General features: G+C 38.9%; 1 protein-coding gene across 1 annotated transcript in view; it reads left to right on the forward strand.

Moving 5' to 3' along the window:
- The window catches only part of ZBTB20 (zinc finger and BTB domain containing 20), a 57318-nt gene that overhangs the window by 20401 nt on the left and 11317 nt on the right, over positions 1–25600 (forward strand). The window contains exon 2 of the mRNA XM_044670086.1: positions 16580–18202. Within this exon, the coding sequence (XP_044526021.1) occupies positions 16580–18202 (1623 nt within the window). The remainder of the gene's footprint in view (positions 1–16579; positions 18203–25600) is intronic.

Raw genomic sequence — 25600 nt, forward strand, 5'->3', positions numbered from 1 at the left:
GAAAGATGGACAAAAAAGTCTAAACCACACATCTTGAGCATAACTCCCAAATCAGAGCTTTAAATAAGGAATTAATGAGTCACAATTTCCACATTTCATATACAATATTCTTTGAATTACATATTGATAGTTATTCAATGGAATCCAAAGAAACAGATTAGCCTGTACCTCATTTCAAGAGAAAATATGTATAGCTGGAAAAGCTGAAGTACTGTAGTACCATGGGTGGGTGTAAGCAGCAAAATTCTGAACTCCAGACGTTTTAGCTGAGAGATTCCACAACGAAGAGACCTTTAAGATGAAAATGGGAATTCTTTAGCACAGTTCATTCACCCCAGAACTTCACCTCACCTAAAGAAATCTTTGGGCCAAAGATTCCAAACAGCATTGAAGGAAATATAGGGTAAGGACAAATTCTTTCCTGTTCCTCATGTGCTGTGCTAATTTATAATAATACATTTTGTCCCAGGAGGATGGGCAGGAGAGGAAAGAATGGGCTAAGAGGGGGGTGGATTTACGAACATTCCCCTTTTGAAAATGTGCATGCTGAGCCAGAAGATCCCAAGATGTTTGGCAAATTCCTTCATTCAGCAATGCTACAAAAGGAACTATATTACTGATACCCCCTGGTTGTTATGCTTACAAAACAAAATAGCTTTCTGTTGGATGTAGACTGCTACATATTTTGATTCTGGTAGCAATATGGCAGGGTTGAGGTCAACTTGTGTAGTGTAATCTGGTGCCTGTTTTCGATAGCTATCATAGAAATAGATACTTATTTCAAGATGCTCAAACAGATGATTAGGTGAAAACTCCAACAAACCTTGAAGCATCAGAAAGTAAAGGTTTTCCCACTCCCACCCCCTAACTCTGTACCATCCCCCACCGTTCTCAGGATCCCCAGAAGCTTAGCCATCTTTCAACCCTTTCATGGGGGCAGTTTGTGGCTGGGGAATAAATTATACATATGATAATCAGTGTAGCCAAAAGACAGTGCTCAGGAAATTTACCACCCCTGCCACACTCTCCCAGAAACTCCACAAAGAATAGTGTAAAGTGCTCATCACTACACCTGGGCCAGGGAATCAAAAGTTTGACGAAGAATATTTGAATCTTTATGCTGAAAGGAGATTGAGTCTACAATCTATTGTAGTTCTAGAAGCACAAGGTGGCAAAGATACACAGAAAAGCTACTTTCTGCTTGAATGAATAAAGGACTAAACAAATGAAGGGATGAACTTACTACTCCAGTGTTCTTAGCTCACTGAAAAAGAAAGCTCATTTTTTAAACTGGTTTTGCCTTCCCTCACATGATTTCATATTCACTCAGCACCAGTTGCCATCTGCTACTAGCTGGTTTATGGGCTCCGGCAAAGGACTAGAGCAGGGTAGGCAGAAGAAGGAAGAGCCAGGGAGGGAAGAAAGGAGACACTTGCACAGCTAATGATCTCCTTTGTGTTGTAGACTAGGTTTCAGGATATCAGTACCTTAAGAACAATACACTAGTGTCTCTTAAACGGGACTAGGCGCCGGGCATATCAGATAAGAATGGTGCCGTGGTATCTATCTGGCCTATGGTACTTCTAGCAGGGATAGGGGAGAAAAACTGAGTAAAATTGAAAGGCTTTTCGGGTGGGGAGTGGAGGAGAGGTGTTTGCAAACTACATTCAGTAGGATTCTACAAATCAGCACTATACAAGATTACAATACTCCAAGAATGAACATCCACTAATTAAAATATTACATAATGTTAGTGATGGACCTATAAATCCCAGAAGACATAAAGATATAACAAAATAGATCTCTAGATGTATTGTTTCCGAGAATTAGCATAGAATCATAATAAAGAACAATAAGTAGACTTACAAGCTTAGGTTAAAAAAAAACAACTATAACCAGCAGAGGATGTGAAAGTAATGAGTTTATGATCGAGGTTTTTGTTGTTGTCGTTGTTTTAAAGAAACAAGCAGCTACTGGGCTATAATGATGATTTCATGGAACAAAGGTTTTCTGTAAAGCTAGTGGGTCTATGGAACTTCTTTGGAATCTAATTACATTGCCCAGAAGTTTGGGGTTTTTTTTATTTTTTTTTTACACCATTATTAGCTGAGCGTGTATGTGGCTCAAGTATTGCCTTTTATGGATCATTTGTATACTGAAGTTACCTATCAAATAATAATAGTTGTACTGTCTATATCTATATTACAGAGTCGATAAAACCTTTAAAAAAGAATCAGGTTAGTTCTCTGTAACATTTTGAAATGAGCACTGTTACTCAGTTAGCAGCATTGAATCTCAGATTTGAGAAATTAGTATCAGAAAGAGAGACAAGGCAATAATCTTATAAAAGGTATTTTCAAATATGAAATTAGCAAGTTATACAGAAATTGAATACTCTACAACCTAGTTTGGGGCTAAGACTGACAGATTTGAATACAAAGGGTAGTTGCACAACTTTTTGTCCTGGAGGGAGCCTACCACAGTGCTTCATGCATAGTGGGTGCTCAGTAAATTTGTATTAAATGAATCAAAAGCCCCAGTCTTAATTCAAGTATTTCATCCTGTTTTCCTACCACACAATTGTGACTAAAAAATAATTATAGTATTAGTAATGCCTTGAGACTCTCTCTCCTTTGTCTTCCTAGGATCTCAAAATGATTCCACATTCTATCTTATTCATTGCCATAACATCTTTTTGAAGCAAGAGATCTCCAATTTTAAAGATAGATCACAGAGCAGTGACTCAAATCTCTGTTTCTAAAACTCAGATGATTGATGGTTGTTATACTGACCCAAATCAAAACAGTTTTTAAGATTATATAGGGTTTCTGAGATGTGACAATATAGTTATACTCATTACGAACATGATTATTTTAATTTAGTTTCCAGAATTAAGGTAAAAGTGTTGTTGTGTTTTTTTTAACCCAGACCTATGAATTTTTTGGGGGCGGAGGGAGCTGTTGGAATTTTTCTGGTGGAAATTCCCCTCACTGGTGCATAGCTGTCGATCTAATTAAACTGTTGCAGAAGGTTACCTGAAGCACTGAGGGGGTTATTTGTTCATGTCCACACATCTAGCTCAAGTCAGAGTCAGGACTTGAACTCACTTTTTTCCAGACTCTAACACTCCAACTTTCTGTCTCTCACAGAAAAACTCTAATAAATAAGTATCTTTTGGAAATACTTGATATTCTTCTTCAAGAATAAATTAAAATCCTCTCTTATCTCTGTTGACTCCGTGAGAAGAGATTCAAAATTATGTGGCAGTTTTTTTAAAAAAGGAATGAGATCTTATTCTAATAAATTAGTCGCTAGCACTTCTCTTGGGGAAAGAGAATTTAAAATTCATGCCTGACCCTTTGAGATGTTGCTTTTCAACATAACATGGTGTCTACAAGTTCTCTACAGGGTTAGTATCTAACCCATTGGTTGATTGTGGATTTAGCAATAAATTTAGCAGAGGCAGAAAAGACAACCTATTTCTTCCCTTTTCCTTGATGGACATTACAGAAATATTGCTTATTTACTTTGTAAATGAGGACACCCAGTGGCCACAGAGTGAAAATAGAATGAGTAATTCCTACATGTGATAATCCAAATACAGCTACTCATAATGATATCATAACTAATTCATGACTATTTCTATAGCACCTATAAATATAGCATTTAAGCCCACTTGTATTGATATTTATATGGATATAAGTAAAAAAAATAGTAAGAAAGACCTCGTTGTTGTTAAATTGGAAAAAAACAGAGCTATTAAATAGTTAGAAAAACCACATTTTTAATTAAGGAGAAGGGGTACATGCATTAATAGGCCTTCCACTCAGAGCTATGTGCCTCAAACCCTAGCAGAGTCCTCCTTCACTCTGCCCTTGCTCTGGTCACAGACCCCTGGGAGTCTCACCAACTTGGGTGGAAAATTCCAAAGAGCCATTAAAGTGGGAAGCTTAAATATGTTTCTAAGGGAACATGGGGACTGAGGATGTGAAGGATAGTTGATTGACTTTACAATGGTAACAAAGGAAAATGCGGAGTCCAGGACAGGAATATCAATGGACACAAAATGGAAAGATCCAGCCAAGGGCTGGTCTACCTTGGTAAAGGGCTTTGGCCTACCTTGGTAAAGGGCTTTGGCCTAAGGGGAAGAAACCATTGGGACAAAAGAGATACTTAACATCTGATGGGATTTGTCCTCCCCACCTAAACTACTTTAAGGTCTATGGTTAGTCTGAGACTAGTGGGGTAGAACTTTTCTAGCAGGGAGAGAATCATGTGACAAGGTCTAGCTAACTAAACTAGGGGTCATTGAATCTTACTAGGCTACAAGTTTGGGGGCTTCTAGATTCCACGCTGACATTATCCTTGGAGGAATTCATTTCACTTGGTCCAAATCATCATCAGATATTGAAACAATTGGCAAATGTGATTGCCAAGCTATGATCATTAATATTTGAAAGGAAGTCTACAGAAAACAGAGGTGGTACCACAGGACTGAGGAAGGGACAAATGTCCCAGTTATCAAAATGGGAAAAGAGAATAAATTCTACAAACTATCAGCCATGTAATTTGACTGTATGCCTGTGAATACTCTAGAATGAAAGACTTAGTGGCTTTCTAGAGAAGGCAGGGATTCTTAAATAAGAATAGAACATCTTTGTTAATTCAAGGGATTGTTATAGATAAAAGAATTAGATTCTAGAAACATATTTGATTTAAAATATTCATACTATTCTTATGGAAAAGGGTGGAAAGATTTGGTTTCTAGGCAATAATATAATTAGATAGACATTGATAGAGTTGAAGAGCCAGGTTCAAAAGTAGCCAGTAAGGTTCAAGGTCATCTTGGCCAAAGATCTCCAGGGGCATGCCCCATGGTTCTGGGCATGACCTTGGACCATTTAAGATACTCATCAATAATTTGGATAAATGTGTAGATGCCTTGGTTACCAAAATGTACATATTACATGAAGCTAGATGGCCATTAGCATACTTCCGGACAGAGTCAAGATTCAAGTTCCCACTCACAAGTACATGATGGAGTAAGTGGTAGCCAGGGTTGGACAACAACTAATCTGAAAAGAATCTGAAGAATTTTATGGACTACTAACTCAATTGTCACCAGTATGGTTTGGGAGCCAGAAAAGCTAATGCAGTCTTGATCTACATTTTAAAAAATTCAATCCATTAATAATATGAGTATGAATCCTAATAAGCATTTACATAGCACCTACCATTTGCATTAGCAATGTATGGCAGAGTCAGATCATAAAAAATAGCATCACAGAATCAATACTTTTGAATTGTGGTGCTGGAGAAGACTTTTGAGAGTTCCTTTGATGGCAAGTAAATCCAATCAGTGAATACTTTTAAAAAATAAGTCAGATTATTTGCTGGAAGGTCAAATACTGAAACTGAAGTTTAAATATGTTGGCCACATAAGAAAAGATCCTGATATTGGGAAAGATTGAAGGCAAAAGGAGAAGGGGATAGTAAAGACAAGATGGAAAGATAGGGTCATGGAAGCAACTAATGTGACCTTGGACAGGCTTGGCGAGATAGTGAAGGATAGAACTCCTGGTGTAATGTGGTCCATGGGTTCACCAAGAGTCAACCACAACTGAACAACAACAATGAACTAAATAAGTACCTCTATATTCTGCGTTCATCAGAATTGTGCTTATTTCCAGGTGCCACATTTTGGGAAGGATATAGATAAGCTGTAAAGCATGAACAAGAGGATAACTAGGATAGTAAAGAGTTTTGAGACCCTTGTCATAAGAAAATCAGTTGAAGGAAATGGGATTATTTAGCCTGGGGAAAACTAGACTCAGGGGAATCATCTGTCTTCAAATGTTTGAAGGGCTAGAGAAATCAAAATTATCCTGTTTGCTTTTAGATGATAAAACCAGGAGCAAAGGATGGAAATTGCAGATGGACTGATTTAGGCTTCATTTCAGGGAAAATTTCCCTGACAGTTTTTGAACTCTTCAAAAAGGAAGTTGGGCTACCTTGGAAGATAGAGAGTTACCCTCCACTTCCTCAAGAACAGGCTGGATGTTCATTTAGAGCATAGTCGGGTATTTTTGTAGGGATGTGGTTTGAACTAGGTAACCTTGCCACTCCCAAATTCTGTGCTTCTGTATGATGGGAGGTCTTCGTTGGCCACTTTCACATCACTTTTTAGATTGATTGGTCACTTCTTCTTGTTACTTTGGATAAGAAGAGTCAGTTCAGCTTCAAGCTCCAATGGCAACACATTGAACTTTTCTCTCAAAAGGGATGGATTTGGGGGAATGGAAGTAATAATGTTGAATGAACCCTCTTCTCCAGTAGATATGCATTGATATGAGCACTTTATAGGGGCACAACATTGAATAAAATGAAGAAAAATATTTTTAAAACTAAAATGTGTTCTGAATACATAAATGAAAGATATTTGGCTGGAGGGGAGGGGCAAGGACAAGAGCATGAGGTGATTAGAGAAACAGTATTGCACACCAAAAATCCAGGGCAGTTGGATGGACCCAGCCACTCTAAAGATGAAAGAGAAAGAGAGAGAGAGAGAGAGAGAGAGAGAGAGAATTAATCAGAAAAAATATACATTCTGAATCTTAATCAACTTTGGGTCTGGCAGAAAGCCTGTTTCATATTTATTAAATATCCACCACATAGAACTATACCAGATTCGGTGTCATTTTATGCATATGCACATATACATAATTCATATACATATATGTAACTCCACCAAATCTAGTGTATATGTGTGCATATATACATATATAATAAAGCACAATTCCTACATTTAAAAAGTTGATGCTTGATGTTATTTTGGACTTTTGCTGGGTCTTCCTGCCTCAAATCTTCCCCCATTTTAACCCATCCTCCATTCACACACCAAACTGATTTTCCTAAAGCACAGGTCCAACCCTGTCCCCCTCATCCCTTCTCAATAAACTCCACTGGCTCCCTGTCACTTTCATGATCAAATACAAAATCTTCTCCTTCCAGTCTTCTTATACTTACTCTAGGACACATACTTTTTGACCAAGTGACCCTGGCTTCCTTGCTATTTCCTGCAAAAGACACTACCTCTCAGCTTGAGATAGTTCTCTGACTGTCGCCTATGCCTTGGAATTCTCTCCCTCCTCATCTACCTCATGGCTTCCCTGCCTTCCTTTAAGTTCCATCCGAAATCCTATCTTCTTAAGGAAGATTTACCCAACCTTCTTAATTCTAGAATGTCTGCCCTCCACTGATGATTTCCTATTTATCCTGTTTATAGTTTGTTTATACATGTTTGTTTGTCATCTCCCCCATCAGACTGTGAGCTCCTTAAGGGCAGGGAATAGCTTGACTTTTTGTATTCCCAGAACACTTAGCACAATATCTAACACAAAGTAAGTGCTTAATAAATATTTCTTTTCTGACTGATTGTCTAGACTAGCAAGTATTGTTAAAACCAAGACAAAACAAAAATACTAAATTTGGATCCCATTATATCTTTCCTCTGTGCTACAGAGGCTGCCTAGTTTAGAAAAGCAGGCCCCAGACTTTTTTGGAGAAATACATTACCTAATGACTCCATACACCCTGCCCTGTTCTTTTTCTTGTTGTGTAGAACTTCTTCACACTTGAAGGCAGTTGTTTGTCATGTACCAATACTGTTTCTCCCTGTAGAACAATGGAATACCCTCTTATTAATGAATAGAAATCTTCTTCCAGAACCTGGACAATTGTATATTGGAGGATTTTTTAAAAGCATAAGTAGGATGAAACAAGGGTGAAAATGAATTTATTAATTATGAATCTGAAAACACCCTTCAAAAGCTATTTATGACAACAATGAAAAGAAATGTAGAGGAAATTCTTCTTAACAAGATATTCCACAATTAATTTAATTAAAAAACTTATTTTACTTAATAAAAAAAAAACACTATGGGGTTCTGTTTTATCATTATTTGAAGTCCAGATAAAAGCCATTTTCCATTTGTAAGTCAAAGAATAGATTTTATACCTGTCTATACACTTCATCATTAGCTGCTAAGATTTAACCCAAATTCCCAATACCTTTATTGCCTCTTTTGGCTAATATGAGATTTTTGTTAAAAGTTCATTTTCCATTCAAATAAGACTGTGATGATTTAAAGCTATTTAGAGAGAACAGATGTACTAAGAATTCTTAAAGTGAATGTGTAAAAGCTATCATTCTCTTAATTTCTTTTAAAACAAAATAAAGGGCCACCACTGACTTTATACTTGATGACACAAATCATTCTTGAAAGCCTTATTCCAGCCTAAGTTCAAATTGCATAACTTCTAGTGTGAATTTAAGTTGATCTTTTTTGTTCATTTCTGCAGTCCCACCCACGGATGCAGCATCTCAGGTTTTTTTGTTCCCTAGATTTAGTGAACAAAGGAAAAGGTTACAATAGGGCATCAGCTAAATTTGTAAGGAAAGAGCTTTAGAAAAATCAAATCCCCCCCCCAAAAAAGTATCTCAAAAGGTTTACAAGATAAGAGGATTTAAAGACATCAACCTCAGATTTCATTGACTCCTCTCCTTCATCCCAGCAGGTCCTACCCCCTCAAGAAGAAGCCATTTCATTTAATCACTAGAAGGAGGGCATCTCTAGCCATCCTTCAGTATGTTGTCTGGCGCCATAGCTGTCAGCCTTTGTGCACAGTTAAAACAGCGCTCACAAATTCTAGTGGAAGAGGGCAAAGAAAGCTTTTGAACTCATAGTATTTTATTCCTCTACATAAAGGCATTCCATGAAAATGTATGCTTCTAAAGAGAAAATTCACATCTCTATGCAGTTTATATGACAAAAAAAAATTCCATCTTATGGAATTTTAGTGTGAGGAGAGACTTTAGAGACCATCTTTTTGGTTAACCCCCTCATTACATACAGCACTGAACACATAATAGGCAAATACTTGTCGACAGATTAATGTACATTTCAAACAAGAAAGGTTGTAGATGAATTTCCAGCTTGTAGATCCATGATACCAATCCTTCCTAGTTAAGCAGTGAATGCAGGTATGTCACCTATAGATTCGGCCATAATCATGTACCATTCAGTATTAATTGGTTGCAAAGAAGACATTCCCTTATAAAGGGGAAGCAACTTTCCAGGGGTGTCAAAAGAACAAGAGTAGAAATGGGATGAAATAGCCCCATTTTAAAAGGGTATGGAGAGACTGGGAGCTGGGCTGGGACAAAGCTGATCTGAGCTGATTGCCTGAAGGACATTATACTAGTAAATTTATAACATTAAAGGTAGGCATTGTTAAAAGTGTCTTTTTCTGTCTTAGTAACAACTCTAAAACAGAAGAGTACAGCCAGGCAAATGATATTAAGTGATTTGCCCAGGTTCATACAGCTAGGAAATGTCTTGAGGCTAGATTTGAACGCAAATCCTCCCAACTGTAGGCCTGGCACTCTATCCACTGACCTACTTGGCTGCCCCCTTAACGGTGTGTGTTTATTATAAAATGGCAGCAGTTGTGGTCACTATTTTGTGGGATATTACTGTAGCTTGGTACTAATAGCTGCTGTTATTATTTAGAATGCACATGATAGTTTCCCAGTTATTTGTATTTGTTAATGACAGACTCTAGCTGGAATCAGACAAGATTACTTCACATACATAAGGAAAAGCATGACTATCTTAAAGATGAGGACTAAGTTTTCCCTCATATAAAATTTTTTTCCTACTGGACTATGTTTAGTGCCTTGAAATCTGACCACTAGGGTTCCTGAAATGGGACCATTAGAGCTGTTGCATTTTTTCCCAGAGTCCCAGCAAGAGCAAGGCCTGAAAGAAGGAAGTCTCAAACGCCTCATTTTTCACAGGCTGTGTGGAAGGGACGATGAGGCAATGAGGAGCCCCAATTCAAATCAAGGGCTAAATAAATCTCCACAGTGCAGGGGCCCTGGGTATTCAAGGAACAGCTGAAGGTTAGAGTCTGATAAAATAGGATAAGAAAGTCCAGAAAGAGGGAATAGCAGTTTGCTCAATTGACATTTTTGCCCATTTTCAACCCTGTTTTATCCCTCAAATATAATGGAGTTGGTTTTTTTTTGGTATAAGAATGGAAATGCCAGCAATGGAGCTCCTTGTTGGAAATATTTCAAGGTATTCAAGTAATTTCAAGTAAATTAAAACATTTTTTCACCTAGATTACAGAGATCAGATTTATTTCCATATTTGCTTTGTTTTCATGGAAGTATCTAATGTTTTCACCATGAAAAGGAGAGGGGGGAAGAGAATAAGAATTTATACAGTGTCCATTATGTGTCGAGCATTGTGTTCAACACTTTCCAAATATTATCTCATTTGATCTTCACAATTACCCTGCAAGGTATATATCCTGTTATTATCCTTATTTATAGTTGAGGAAAATGTAGGATTTAAATTAATATCCAGCAACTCCAAGTATTAATTTTATAAAGTTTATTAATAATCACTTGAAGCAGAAGGAATAAAAAGGAAATAGAAGTAAAAAAAATCTAATTATTTAACAAAAATAAGACCACATGACTAATTTTTCCTTGCCCGTTTAAAAAGCCTGCTCCACCAAAGCCCCAAAAGGAAAACAAGAGAGAGAGAGATGGGGCTACACCAAATTTATATCCTCCCTGTATCAGCACATAATGTGAAGAGAATGGGGTGCTAGGAATTGTAGTTTTTAGGGTAACAGATTCTAATTACACAAAACTAAGGTAGAGAGAAGTTAATTGATTTTCCCAGGGCTATTCTTAGCTATTAAGTGTCTGAGGCAGGATTTGAATGCATATTGTCTGAATTTATGCCCAGTGTTCTAACCACTGCATTGCCTAGCTGCCTTAACAAGTAAATTAAAAGAAATCTACCCCTGCCCCCCACAAACACCCTTTTCCTGTATATCTTTGGGAGATGGCTAGGTGATAATGGATAGATAGTACACTGGATTTGGAGGCAGGAAGACATAAATTTAAATCCTTCCTCAGACATGTACTAGCTGTGTTTGGCCCTGGGAAAGTCACTTAACCTGTGTCTACCTAATTTCTTCATCTGTAAAATGGATATTTTGATAGTACCTAATTCCCAAGATTATTGTGAGAATAAGAGGGTTTCGCAAACTTTAAAGTACTATATAAATTTATCTATGGTTATTAGTTTTTGTTTTCTGTATTCCCTGACAAAATGGCATTTGCTTAAAGTGCATCTAATAGATAAAGAGACAATCTTGGTAAGTGATGTTATACTTGAGCTATGTGAGATTGGATCATGCCAAGAATGCCAGTGGAAATCTTTCCAGGTTTCAACTAAAATTATTTTTGGGGGTGATAAGATTTTTCCATTCTCTTATTCTTCTCTCTGTTGTTTTCTATTTCTTCCTGTCTTCGCTTCCTCCCTCCAACTATCTCTTTCTTTGCCCTCTCTTCTCCATAGTTCTCTTGGAAAGTGTTTTATCTCTTCAGCACAGATGATGGTGACCTCTCTTCTTAAAAAGAATAGAATAGTATAGAAGAGCCATATATAAGATATAGGATATGCCCTGGAACAAAAAAGAAATGTATATATGCATACATAGTATGCATGTTCTGAAAATAAAGACAGGATATAGAACCAACACAAATCTTATGCAGTAAATTTAGAACAAATAAAAAGGCCAGTCTATATTCAAACTGTTGTAGTATTATCAGCTTAATTTAAATAAGCTTGAAGAGAGTCTACTTGCTTCTTCCACTGCAGCCTTAGTCACAAGGCAAAACAAAACAAAAGAAGATATAACTATCAGCTTTAGGTATAAAGTACAGCAAAATGAAGTTTATTGGCAAAAATTTGCTTACACATTAATATAAGTAATCAACTCACCCCACATGAAAAGTGAAGACAAGTACAAGACATAGTATAGCTGTAATATCAACAGCACGTCTAGTTAGCCCCAAAAATTTTGTATATCGATAAATAGAGTAGTCAGTTGTTAGTTTAGTAATATGTTTTACCCAGCTAAAATGGTCATCATAGTAATGGTGTTTGTATTTGATTAGGGACTTGAAAGACATGGGATTTCACCAGGGTAGGTACACCTTCCATTAATCCTTTAGTAAAACAGCCTTGTTGTGCCTAAAAAAATCCATTGCCTGGTAGCCAACACTTGGGTTACATTTGGTTTGGTTTGGGTATGTAACTTTGATGATGTACCTCTTAGTTTAGTTCTTCTAGTCCTCAAAAAATCAATACCCCCCCATCACTGGGCTTATGGTGCAAGCCTTGATCAGTCAATCAACAAGGGACAACTAGGTAGCACAGTGGAACCGAGTGCCAGGCCTGGAGCCAGAGGACCCAGGTTCAAATGTGACCTCAGACACTTCTAGCTATGTGACCTGGCCAAGTCACATAACTCCAATTCCTAGCCATTATTGCTCTTCTGTCTTAGAATCAATACTTAATGGTGATCTAAGACAGAAGGTAAGAGTTTAAAAAAAATCAATCAGCAAACATTAATACCATGTTCCAGGCATAGTGCTAAGTGCTAGACATAGTAAAGGGGGGAAAAAAGATCCTGTCCTTAAGGAACTTATATTCTAATGGGGGGAGTAAACAAGTACATAAACAGTTGATTTTATTGTTATTCAGTTCTTTTTCAGTTGTGTCTAACTCCTAGTGACCTCATTTGAGATTTCTTTGGTGAGGATACTGAAGTGATTTGCAATTTCCTTTTCTAGCTCATTTTACAAATTAGGAAACTGAGGCAAACAGAATTAGGTGACTTGATCAGGGTCACACAGATAGAAAGTGTCTGAGGTCAGAGTTAATAGATGAGCCTTCTTGACTTCAGACCCAGAGCTCTATCCACTATATCACCTAGCTGCCCTGGGACCTGAAAAAAATAATGCTTCACCAATAAGGACACCTCCAAACCATGATAAGGCATGGGGTTAGGATTTCCTGGAAGGGATCATATTAAGACCAACAAATATAACTACTAGTTCTATTTCTCACATGTATAGGTTTTCAAGCTGTGGGTCCAGCATGCCATTCTAAAATTTTATTTGCTTTTCATAGAAGTCATTTGACCATATTCATCTTGGTTATTATTTTGGTAATTTCTATTTCCTGCCAAATCACCAGGTCTCCAAATTCCCATCTCCCTTCCCACTACATCAGGCTCGTACTAGTCTCATTTTATACAGCCATTTGGTCTCCTGGCTGGGAATAGACCGGATTTCACACCTAATTAAAAGAGATTGTTATTGCCTGCTGTTTCCTTTCTTCATCCTTTTTCCTTACACCCATCAGCATTTTATTCTCATGCTAAGTCCTGTCCTTGTTGGACACCCACAGCTTAAGGACCAGCAGGGAGCAAGGTTCCTATAAAACAGTAAACCAAGCCCTCCATCACCTATTTCACAGCAACAAAACTTTCCCTTCAATTTCAACCCCCTGCTTCAAGCCCATTCTATATTCCGCATGGTCTTCCTAGATGAATTCCATTTGTGTTTCTGGTGAGTGACATTGCAGGCTGATCTATATTTTTACCCTATTGAAAAGACATGGGTGTTTTTTCTCCCCCAAAAAACAGAACTTTTATCTTAGCATCTTTTTTTTTTACTTTGCCACCATTTCCATGTTCATACTGCTCCTTTTGCTCCCTTCATAGAAAACTCTGCTTTTTTTTTTTTCAAATGCACATAATCCATGTAAAATTGTGAGGTTTTGTAGGGTTGAGGCTTTTTTCCCCCCTGAATGGTCCAAATGCCTATTCACTGCCAATCTAAGAAAGAATAGGGTTTGAATTTTCACACCATTCCTTCCTATACAGTTCTGAATACCCATCCAATCAAGGTTTGTTTTCAATGGGGAGAAAACCTCCTACAGTAGACTATTTCAAATTGATTCTATTGGAATCTATACATTAATGTTCATTGGGTGAAAATGAAGCATTTCACAAAAGCCCTGTGCCCAGCATTACTGTCACAGAAACTTTTTTTTTTCCCCACTGTATTCCCCTTAAATAGGGAAGAAAGCCTGGGAACAGATCAAGACAGCACAGTTCCCTTGCCTCAGGCATTGTATGCTGTAGGCTTGAGATGGTGTTGAATGATGAGGCATATTTCCCCATTCTTATTTATACTAAAATCGGCAAAAGGTGATCTACCCCTTTGTCCTCTGTATTTCTTTTTTTTTGGGCGGGGGTTGCTATAAGAGAGGCAGGTGTTGAAGGTTTCTACCTAAGAAAAATGGCAGGTTGGTTAGTTTTCTAATTTTAGTCTTTCTGTGATTTAAAATAAAAGAAGGAACAATTGAGCTAATAACTGCCCAAAGTTACCTGGTCTCTAACTCTAGTTCAGCATGGCACTTAACTTCCTGTGTCCATTTGATCATCAGTGATAGAACTGGTTTGTATCTGGCTATATACAGAGGTACCAGACTATCTGACACATCCCCATCTGGGAAATAGAAGACCTGAATTCAAGTCATAATGCCAGAATTCACTACCTATATGACCTTAGGCAAATTGCTCATTCTCCTGTTCCTCTATCTCTGACAAATGGGGAAAATTTGAGACAGCTAAGGTGACACAGTGGATAGAGAACTGGGCCTGGAGTTAAAAAACAAACAAACCTGAGTTCACATCCAGCCCCATACACTTACTAAGTGTGACTCTGAGCAAGTCACTTAACTTTTGTGTGCCTTGGTTTCCTGGTAAAATGAGGATCATCAGTTAGTACCCACCTAACAAGATTGTGGTGAGGGTCAGATAAGATAATATTTGTTAAAAATCCTTAACACAGTGCCAGACACATGAAAAGTGTTTGTTTCTACAAGTAATAGAGAACCACCCAAATGGATTAATTGTGCAGTGACATGGTTAGACCTGTGTGTTAGCAAAATCATATTAATAGTTGCTTGGGATATAGATGAATTCCATTCGTGTTTCTGATCAAACATAGCAACACAATCATGAGTCACCACCAATTTGCCTTCTGCAAGCACTGGCTGAGTCAGATAAAAGGAACCAAAGAGAGATAAATAATCTTGAATCTAAATTATCTGTGTTGTGCTCTATAAAGAAAATGGCAGTTTCCCCATGATCACTAATTCTGCTTCTAGTCCCCTCTCTCCGCTGCCATCAACCAAGGACAAACAACAGGTGGAGCAGTGTGATTCAGGCCTTCATCATCTCTCAATAGCCTCCTGTTTGGTCTGCTTGCCTCAAGTCTCTCCCCACTCCCATCCGTCCTCTATAAGGCTGCCAAAATGACTTTCTTAAAGCCACAGTTCTCTGTCACTCTCCTCTAGCCCTCAGGTTTACTCTGTAAAACCTGAGTGGCTCTCCATTATTTCTTAGATAAAATTAAAAAGTCACCGTTTGGCATTTAAAGCTTTTCACAAGCTGACCCATTCCTACATCTCCAGTCATCTCACCCATTACTCCACTCTGCACACTCTCTGGTATAGCCAGCTGCACTAGCCTACTTGCTGTTCTTCACACACGATGCTCATCTCCCATCTCATTCTGGTTCTGGCTGCCCTTGCGAGTGTTATGGAACACATGCAGCCCACGGGCCACTTGTTCGACACCTCTGTAGTAAACAGTTAATAAGTGGTTTTTCACTTAGTCAGTCATTAGCATAATTGTGATAACGAAATCACTTCCCAGGGTCAGGATTGCTGTTTCCTGACCCATTCAGGCACCCGTTTCCCATTGGGCTTCAGAGAATTTAAACTACTTACTATACCACTCACCTATGAAGAACCTCACATAGAGCATCAGAGACAGCAGGCATATGTAGATATAGAGTGGAGGCAGAACGATGTCACATTCTTGAGATGATTGAAGCTGGCTTGCATTCTGTAACTTATTCCACAACTGAGAAACGTTTAGTTAACCTAATGGTGAATTTCATTTTCTCAGGGATTTTGAATAAATGGTTGGGAAGGGTTTGTTCGTTTAATTAAATGAATACATGAGAAATGTTTGAAATTTTAGCTGTTGGATTCATTTTTGTCTGTAAATAAAATAAAGGGATGGGGAACCTTTTGTTAGCTTGGACCAACTCTACAGAGACTTCAGGAGTAGCCTGAAAAATGTATTAGTTAACTGTTTGCTTTCAGAACTTCTTGAATGAGGGCTTAATAAGTTTAATAAGTAAATGTGCCAACTAAATAACTTATCTAGTTTTACTTCAGCTAGTATCTTTCTGGCAAAAGCTTTAGACCTGTGAGTGGTTCCTGCCTGGAACCAGACACCCACGGAGAATGTAGATGTGAAGGAGGGGGGCAGATGAGGACTAGAACTATTATGTCAGAATATGGACTCTACATCCAAAATAACCATGATCCTGATTAGCCCAGAGGTCTGGACAATCTTCAAGCTCTTGACATAACAGGTTACCTTTCCTATGCTGTATGTATTCCATGAAGGCATGTCCAGGGCATTGCTTCTGGGTCATTGGGGATGCCACTTGGCACGGCGGCGGGTAGAGTGGGCATTACCCCAGATCTAGAGGCTGAATAAGAAAGAGATCCGAGCCAGCTCTAATAAACGTCTTTGTCTTGTTTGGTTTGCTATGCTCCAGGTGACATCAGTTGCAAGGGGATGACCGAGCGCATTCACAGCATCAACCTTCACAACTTCAGCAATTCCGTGCTCGAGACCCTCAACGAGCAGCGCAACCGTGGCCACTTCTGTGACGTGACGGTCCGTATCCACGGGAGCATGCTGCGCGCCCACCGTTGCGTGCTGGCCGCTGGCAGCCCCTTCTTCCAGGATAAGCTGTTGCTGGGCTATAGTGACATTGAGATCCCCTCCGTGGTGTCGGTCCAGTCTGTACAAAAACTCATTGATTTCATGTACAGTGGGGTGCTTCGGGTCTCCCAGTCAGAAGCCCTGCAGATTCTCACGGCCGCCAGCATTCTCCAGATCAAGACGGTGATCGATGAGTGCACACGGATTGTTTCCCAGAATGTGGGTGACGTCTACCCGGTGATCCAGGACTCTGGCCAGGACACCCCCAGGGGCACCCCCGAGTCGGGCACCTCGGGGCAGAGCAGCGACACAGAATCTGGCTACCTACAGAGTCATTCCCAGCACAGTGTAGACAGGATCTACTCGGCCCTCTATGCCTGCTCCATGCAGAATGGCAGCGGGGAGCGCTCCTTCTACAGCGGAGCCGTGGTCAGCCATCACGAGACGGCCCTCGGGCTGCCCCGAGACCACCACATGGAGGACCCCAGCTGGATCACCCGGATCCACGAGCGCTCGCAGCAGATGGAGCGGTACCTTTCTACCACTCCAGAGACCACCCACTGCCGAAAGCAGCCGAGGCCTGTCCGCATCCAGACCCTGGTGGGGAACATCCACATCAAACAAGAGATGGAGGATGACTATGACTACTACGGCCAGCAGCGGGTGCAGATCCTGCAGCACAACGAGTCCGAGGAGTGCACGGAAGACACGGATCAGGCAGAAGGCACAGAGAGCGAGCCCAAGGGGGAGAGCTTTGACTCGGGGGTCAGCTCTTCCATCGGCACGGAACCCGACTCCGTGGAGCAGCAGTTCATGGCCGGCATCGGCCGGGAGGGCCAGCCAGAGCCTTCTCAGACGGAGCCGGCGGATGTCCCTTCGGAAGGTGGCCAACAGCAGCAGCAGCAGCAGCAACAGCAGCAGCAGCAGCACCCGGATGCCAACTCCTCTTCTCCAGAGAGGAGCAACGATGTGGAGATGGACAGCACCGTGCTCACGGTGAGCAACAGCACTGAGAAAGTTTTGCAGCCTTCGGTCAACACATCGATTGCCCAACCATTGCCAAGTACCCAGCTCTATCTTCGCCAGACAGAAACCCTCACCAGCAACCTGAGGATGCCCCTGACCTTGACCAGCAACACACAGGTCATTGGCACAGCCGGCAACACTTACCTGCCGGCCCTCTTCACTACACAGACCGCAGGCAGTGGCCCCAAGCCTTTCCTCTTCAGCCTGCCCCAGCCCTTAGCAGGCCAGCAGACCCAGTTTGTGACAGTGTCCCAGCCTGGCCTGTCAACTTTTACTGCCCAGCTGCCAGCCCCACAGCCCCTGGCCCCATCTGCAGGCCACAGCACAGCCGGTGGGCAGGGGGAAAAAAAGCCTTATGAGTGCACTCTCTGCAACAAGACTTTCACCGCCAAACAGAACTACGTTAAGCACATGTTCGTACACACAGGTGAGTGCCTGCCCTCCAGGGACTCCCCCAGCCACAGCCAAGGTGGGAGACAGACAAGGGAGGGGGAAGGCAGAGGTCTTAGAGCTTATCAGACCCAAGGTATCTTCCCAAACCCTTGCCGTTCTGGATCGCCGATGCAGAGGACCTGATGGTCTGTGTTGCCAACTGGTCACTCTGCCCTGGAAAGGCAGAAATAGGATTCCTTTTTGAAGGAACCCTTTAAGAAGAGGTGGTAATGATCAGACATAGTCAACCCTTCAACATGCCCTGTTTCCTAGAATATGGAAGAGAGACACTCTTGATGTGCTTCTTCCTTAGAAGATTGTGAATTCAAGGTCAACCCTACACATGTAGGCACAGAGGTTAGCCACTTATATGGAATGGCTTTAGGAATCTATCAGTTTTCACCTGTTAAGAAATATTTACCCTAACAGTGACCATTGGTCATGAATTTCCCATGATCAGAGTCAAGCCATTAGCTCCAGAAGATTCCTGTTAAAATACAAATATGGGAGGAATAACACATTTGCGTTAATACAAATTAACACAAATTAGTTTAAATTAGCTAGCTATGACCTAACAGGATTCTAGGGGACAAGCTACAAAACAGGTAAGTTTTAAATCCTGTTAATGGTTGGTAGAGATGAATTATGGGAGGGAGAAGTGAGAAAAGCCTGGATCCAAGAAGCACTCTAAGATGAACACTAGCTACCTTGGAAAAGAGTCTGAAATATAGGCATGAGAGCTGAAATGAATGGAAGGTTCATAACTAAGGAAGAACTTCACAACTTTGTCAGTTGTTAATCTTATGTGGCTTATTAATGCTTCCAAAGATAATCAAATAAAGAACATTAAAACACCATCACATAATTTAATGCTTTTCCACTAGTATCAAGGCATCTTTGAAACATTCAGTGACAAAGGCCAGCAGACCCAAAGTCCCTGGTACTTGGGGAATACATGAACTCTGGTTCTGGACCTGAGCCTGGTCCAGAAAAATTTGCCTATTCACTACCAGCTGGGACCAGATAAGGCAATGCATGGTGTAGCTGTTTTGTATGTCATGACATTCCTTAGGAGAGAAAATATCTGTCTAACTTAATTTAGTTTCAAGTGGAGCATTTTCACAGACAACCCTTAGTTTTATATTCTGCATTAACTCTAAAGGATCTTTTCTACCAGCCTAGGAAAATCAAATTCATAATCTCTTGGGACCATATTTTCAAAATAACCACTAAATTGTCACCCACAGAGTTCTAGTTTATTACTGAAAACCTGCCCGGTGGTCTATTTTCATATTTCTCCAATGCATATTCTTTGGTTAACCCCAAATGACCATATATTTGTTCATGCAAAAAAGCATTACTTTGCTAATTTGCACATAGGATATAAAGGCTAGCAGTCAGTTTCCAACATCGAGCTTTAGTTATTACAAGAGAAAGAAATCATGTTGTTCATAGGAATCTCTCTCTGTTTTTCATGTAAGACTAGAGCAGCAACACTCTATATGTTTTCCACAAGTCTTCAGCATAGGTTCTTGGGTCCTAATGTTTCAAGTAAGGCCAAAGTTGTTGAGTGATCATTTATTACATCCTTCAAAAAAATAGAAAGAAATAGGCAGACATCGAAGCACCCCATTCATTCTGGAATTCTTATAGGTAGCAAATTGTCATGATCAACTGATATAATGGTTACAAAGCACTTGTCATCAAAAAACAATTTATGAATTAAACTTCTTATTGCTAACTAATGATCTATATTATCTATACGTTAGGTAATATATAAGATATATGTGACTATAAAGTAATGAAAAAGACCTTACAAGTCATACACAGAAATTGCCTCACTGCTTTTTTATAATCTTTTTCATCAAGTTTTTTTTTTTTTTTTGGTCACTCCTTCTGGATTTATCTAGTTGTGGGATCCCATCCCCTTTTGAAATTGTTTAGTTGGACACACCTAAAAAATGACCAGAACCCTGTAAAGTAGGTACCAGCAGTATTATCATCCCTATTTTACAGATGAGGAAACGAAACACCCAGAGAAACTGAGTGACTTGCCCAGGGTCACCTTTTTGACAGCCCAAACTCTGGACTCCAATTTTAGATCTCATTCCATGAGTCCATGTTGCCTTTTCCAATGATTAAAAATTGTATAACCATGAGATCCAGTGCCATCTTTAAGCATAGATATGATAGATATGCCAAAATATTGCAAGACTGAGAATCGCACAATTTGTGATCTAATAAAAATTGTTGGTGACTTCTATGTGGAGATCTGGGGCATATTTTTCAAAAAAGAGAGCTTAGCGCACATGGGTAATCCATCCTAACAATTCTAGCTCTAAGTTTCAAAGTCAAAGAAAATAATTCATTTAAAACCACACATTATAAGGATTGTTTTTCTTTGTTCTACCTCTTCTCTGTGCATAGGCTTTTAACATCTCTTTACCTTCTCCAGCTCCTTGCCAGGTACAGCTAGTTGGTCAAAAAACTAATATTGAGATTGGGAGAGAGGGAGGAAATGCACATTTATTAAGTGTCTACTATGTGCCAGGTATTATGCTAAACTTTTTGTAATTGTTATTTCAAATTGAATCAGATCAAATGAGATCCTCACAACAACTGGGGTGTAGGTTATTGTTATCCCTATTATTATTATTATTATTATTATTATTATTATTATTATTATTATCATCCCCATTTTACAGTGGAGGAAAGTGAGGCAGACACGTTAAATGACTTGCCCAGTGACGCAAAGTTGATAAGTGTCTGAGAATAAGTTTGAGAATAACCCGCCTCCAGGTTCAGCATTCTAACCCCCTGTCTCACCTAGAAGTAGCATGATATCCATAGATTTATGAAATGTTAGAGCTGCAATAGCCCTCAAGGATCACCTTTTTTTAGTGCCCTCTCTTTGCAGATGAGGAAACTGAGGCTAAAATCATTAAGTGGCTTGCCTAAAAGAAATCATAGAGAAATGAGGACCAAAATAATGGAGTTTTACTATAGAATTAAAATGAAATTTTAAATGGCATTCTCACCATAACAATGATAATAATAACATATTGTACACTTTTTCTTCAATTCAGATGCTTTCTGGAATTTCTTGGTTCCTCAGCCTTCACAATTATATGACACAATTGAAATAACTAGAAGACAGCCTACTCAGTGGTGAAAGATCTCTGGAATTTGTGACTAATTGTATTAGATCTTCAGATTTGCCTAGATTTCCTTTATAATCAAGAATTTTTTTTCTTTCTCTTTTGATAAACTTTTACTTTTATTCACTATCCTCTAAGAAAAGAAAAGAAATTCCTAGCCACACTCCATCCATTAGCAAACCATAATAGGAATCTATTGTTCAGACATTTCAGTCATATCTCACTCTTAATGACCCTGTTTGAAGTTTTTTTGGAAGAGATACTGGTGTGATTTCCCATTTCCTTCTCCAGCCCATTTCACAGATGAGAAAACTGAAGCAAACAGGGTTAAGTGATTTGCCCAGGGTCACACAGCTAATAAGTGTCTGAGGCCAAATTTAAACTCATGAAGATGAGTTCTTCCTAATTCCAAGCCCAGTGCTCTCTCCACGGTGCCACCTCACTACCCACAGTAGGAGTCTACTTAGTCCCTATAAGTGTTTCTCAAGCTCACTCACCCTTGAAAGACCAAGAGAGGCCAGAATGACCAAGAGTGTAAGTAAATCAGAATCCCAAGAAGTTGTCTGGAGATGAGAGATTTAGAGAAGAATCAAAAATAACACAAACTATCCTGTCATCCCAGCACATGAAGATGGCCCAGTTTTTTCAACTTATTCCAGAAAACTGATGACACTACTAAAAGAAGACGGTATAAAACAGTGGAAAAAGAAAATGAAGGGTCTTTTTCTTCTCAAAGACAATTAACAGACCTTTCTAAGAGTTGATTTTGTCTTCTTGTCTTCTATCATACTTTGTCTTCTCCTATCACTCCGAGACACTCCTGGTAACTTAATAATAGGAATAAAGACTATTCTGTGTTTGTTCTGCCTTGACTTGCAATCTGTATTAGATATGGGCCAAAGGAGAAATGACAATTATGCTAAGTAAAAAGGCATCTTTATTTTTTTTTTTTTTCAGACACAGTTGTCACTATTTCCCCTTTAAGTCATACATCCCTAGCAGCATCAGAAAAGATAGGAAGAGAGATTTGGGTTAGTAGGATTAAATTGTCCACATCTTCCAAAGGAATGTCAGAGGCAAGTTAACAAAGCACAGAGACTCACCAGAGTATATATAACCATAATCCCAACTTTAAGAACCTCAAATCTGAGGCACAGTACCTATCAAGGCAACTGAAGAGGAAAATGGGCATTAAGAAAGCATATAGAAACATAATCACAGGGGCAGGTGGGTGGCTCAGTGGATATAGAGCCAGGCCTGTAGATGGGAGGTTCTGGGTTCAAATGTGACTTCAGATAATTCCTAGCTGTGTGACCCTGGGCAAGTCATTTAATCCCCTTTGCCTAGTCCTAAAAAATCACTCTTCTGCTTTAGAACCAATACATAGTATTGATTCTTAGAGGGAAGGGAAGGGTTAAAAAAGCCAACAAACATAATCACATGAGCCAAAGTAAGAAATCACAGAATTTAAAAGTTGGAAGAGTTCTCAGTTACTATTTAGTCCAACCTACACCTGAAAAAGAGTCCTTCTACAATAAGCACACGAGTGATCATTCTGCCTTGCCTTAAAACCTTTATTCTGGGGGAGCCCACTATTTCTGAGACAGGACATTCATTCCATTTGGGGATTATTCTAATTATAAGGCTTAATGTTAGAGGAAAAGTTCATAGGTTTAATATAATGTGGAGGACAAATCCTGAATCGTATCTCAATCTGACAGAAGCTCTAAAATTAGGATTTTCTACTGACTGTGTAACCCAGAAACTGCTAAAGTCTGAACTTTGAATGACCCATGTGTCGCATTCATGCTCCCTTGAGAGTGAGAGTATACTCTCTCCATGAGAGGTCATGATATGTTAATTATTACCTTAGGACACGCAGTTCTCATTTGGATACACAGTCTTTCAACGTACCCTGGAATATGTCATATGGGCAATCCAAAAGGAAGGTCTGGTCCTCACCTAATCTCAGTTTTTTTAAGTGGTAGCCACAAACTTCTATGCCTATTCAATTAAGAGTCTCAAAGAATTGGTATCCAATCTTATTAACTAAAATGTGTATATCATCCTTCCTTGAATGTGATACCAAACTTGGTCATCCTCTTAACTTGGTTTTGGCTTGAAAAGCCCAGAGAAATCAACAGATAAGATTTACCTCTGACTTTTGTCCAATGCCATAAATGGTGGTGAAATTCCTTATAAAGTACAGATTATCTTTTGACTATCATGAAGGCTAGTATATTAAAATCCAAAATTCACAGAGAGACACTATCATGAGACTTAAGCTTTGTATGTTGACTTAGACCACTTACTTACACAGTAGTGCCAAGAGGAACCTCTACTAGTAATTTTCTTTTCTTTAACCCATTAAAATCAAACCCAAATAGGGTTACTAAATTTAAAAAAAAAATGATCAATAAAGTATTTGCTTTGTTTGTTTTTAATCTTTGGAAAAGAACAGGAGGCAGCCAGACAAACAGGTCAACCTTGAAAGTTATGTGTAGAATTTATTATATGCTTTTTGGGGAAGCACGGTAGCTCAGAATATTGAAAGCCAGATCTAGAGACTGGAAGTTCTGGGTTCAAATTTGGCCTCAAATATTTCCTAGTGTGTGGCCCTGGGCAAATCATTTAATCCCCACTGTCTAGCTTTTACTGCTTTTCTCCCTTGGAACCAATACACAGTATTAATTCTAAGATGGAAGGATTTTCTGGTTGTTTTTTTTTTAATTTTATGCTTTTTTGTTAATTTTAAAACCAAGCACTCTAGAGATTTAAAATAGTCTTCTTATTCTGTTCTACTCCATATATGAAAAATGCCCATTTTATTTGGTGTTCAAAAAATAAATATTTTTTAAAAATAAGGTTAGAATTTTCTTTTAATTGAATGAACATTCTTCTACGTTTTAATCTTGTTACAAGGTTTGCCTTCCAAAAATCTTCATGTAGAAAAACCTGACAAAAATTGTGTATATCTCTTTAGTATTAGTGTAGTATATTGAAAAGAGAATTAAGTGTAGTCTCAGAAGTCCTGAATGCAAATCTTTGCTCTGCTCCATAACTTGTGTGTACTTGACAAGCCACCTAACTTCACAAGTCATGTTTTCTCATCTTTAACAATGAAAGGATCAAACTAGACAAGTCCTTAAGCTCTAAATCCATCAGATTGCAAATATAGAATTCTTTGGACAAGTAATTTAACTAAATGAGCATCCATTTCCTCCTAAGCAGGATAAAGGAACCGACCTCCTGCATTCACACATGCAGCCTAGTATTAAAGTTGCAAATCTACATATCTTATGTCCTCTACTAGATTGTAAGTTACCCAAGGGAAGGAATTGTGTCCTGTGCATCTTTGAACCCCCACAGCACTTTGCAAAGTCAATTCTTTGCACAGAATAAGGACTCAGTAGATATTTGTTGATAGGAAAGAAAGGAGGAAGTAGGGAAAAAGGACCAAAGACTAGATCGATGTAGTTCATTCACTTTTGAAAGTGAGACATTTCCTCATGTTCAGTGTAGGCTTGAACCAGTTAAGAATAACATATGCCCTTCATATTTGTATGTACAGATATGCATAATTGTATATTCCAACGAACTAAACATATTTTAGATACTCCATCTCATTAGCTCCTTACCTACCTGAGAAATAACAAGTAATGATAAGTGATAATTCGATATTCAAGACAGATTTAACTCTACTAGCAAACTTCTAATAGTTAGTATTGGTTTGGGGGAACATTTAAATTTTAGTGAAGAACTCAGCTTCAAAATGCATGGATGTTATGAAAATATTTCACAGTGACATTTAACTAAAAATATTATAGGTAAATCCATTCTGTTCTCCATTCCTCTTTTATAATTCTACTCTTTTCATCTAGAGAATATATTGTACAGATAACCATATTGCCACAGCTATTTATTTTCTTCATTTTTAAAAGAATGTCTTCTTCATGTGTAGACATTTTACCTTATCCCCAATTCCAGATGACAGAGAAGGAGTCAATTCATGGAATCATAGAATCATAGACTTAGAACTGGAGGGGACCTTAGAGGCCAACTGATTCATCTTTCTTGTTTTCAGATGAGGAAATTGAGGCTCAGAAAAGTTAAAGAGCACATAGGCTTGAGGTCACATGGGTAGAACCACAGACAGAATTTGAACCTGGGTCCCCGATTCCAAATCCAATACTCTTTCCACTTGGCCAATCTTAGAGTAGCACTCTCCTAATTTT

The sequence above is a fragment of the Gracilinanus agilis genome, chromosome 3, assembly GCF_016433145.1.
Source record: "Gracilinanus agilis isolate LMUSP501 chromosome 3, AgileGrace, whole genome shotgun sequence".
NCBI lineage: Eukaryota > Metazoa > Chordata > Mammalia > Didelphimorphia > Didelphidae > Gracilinanus > Gracilinanus agilis.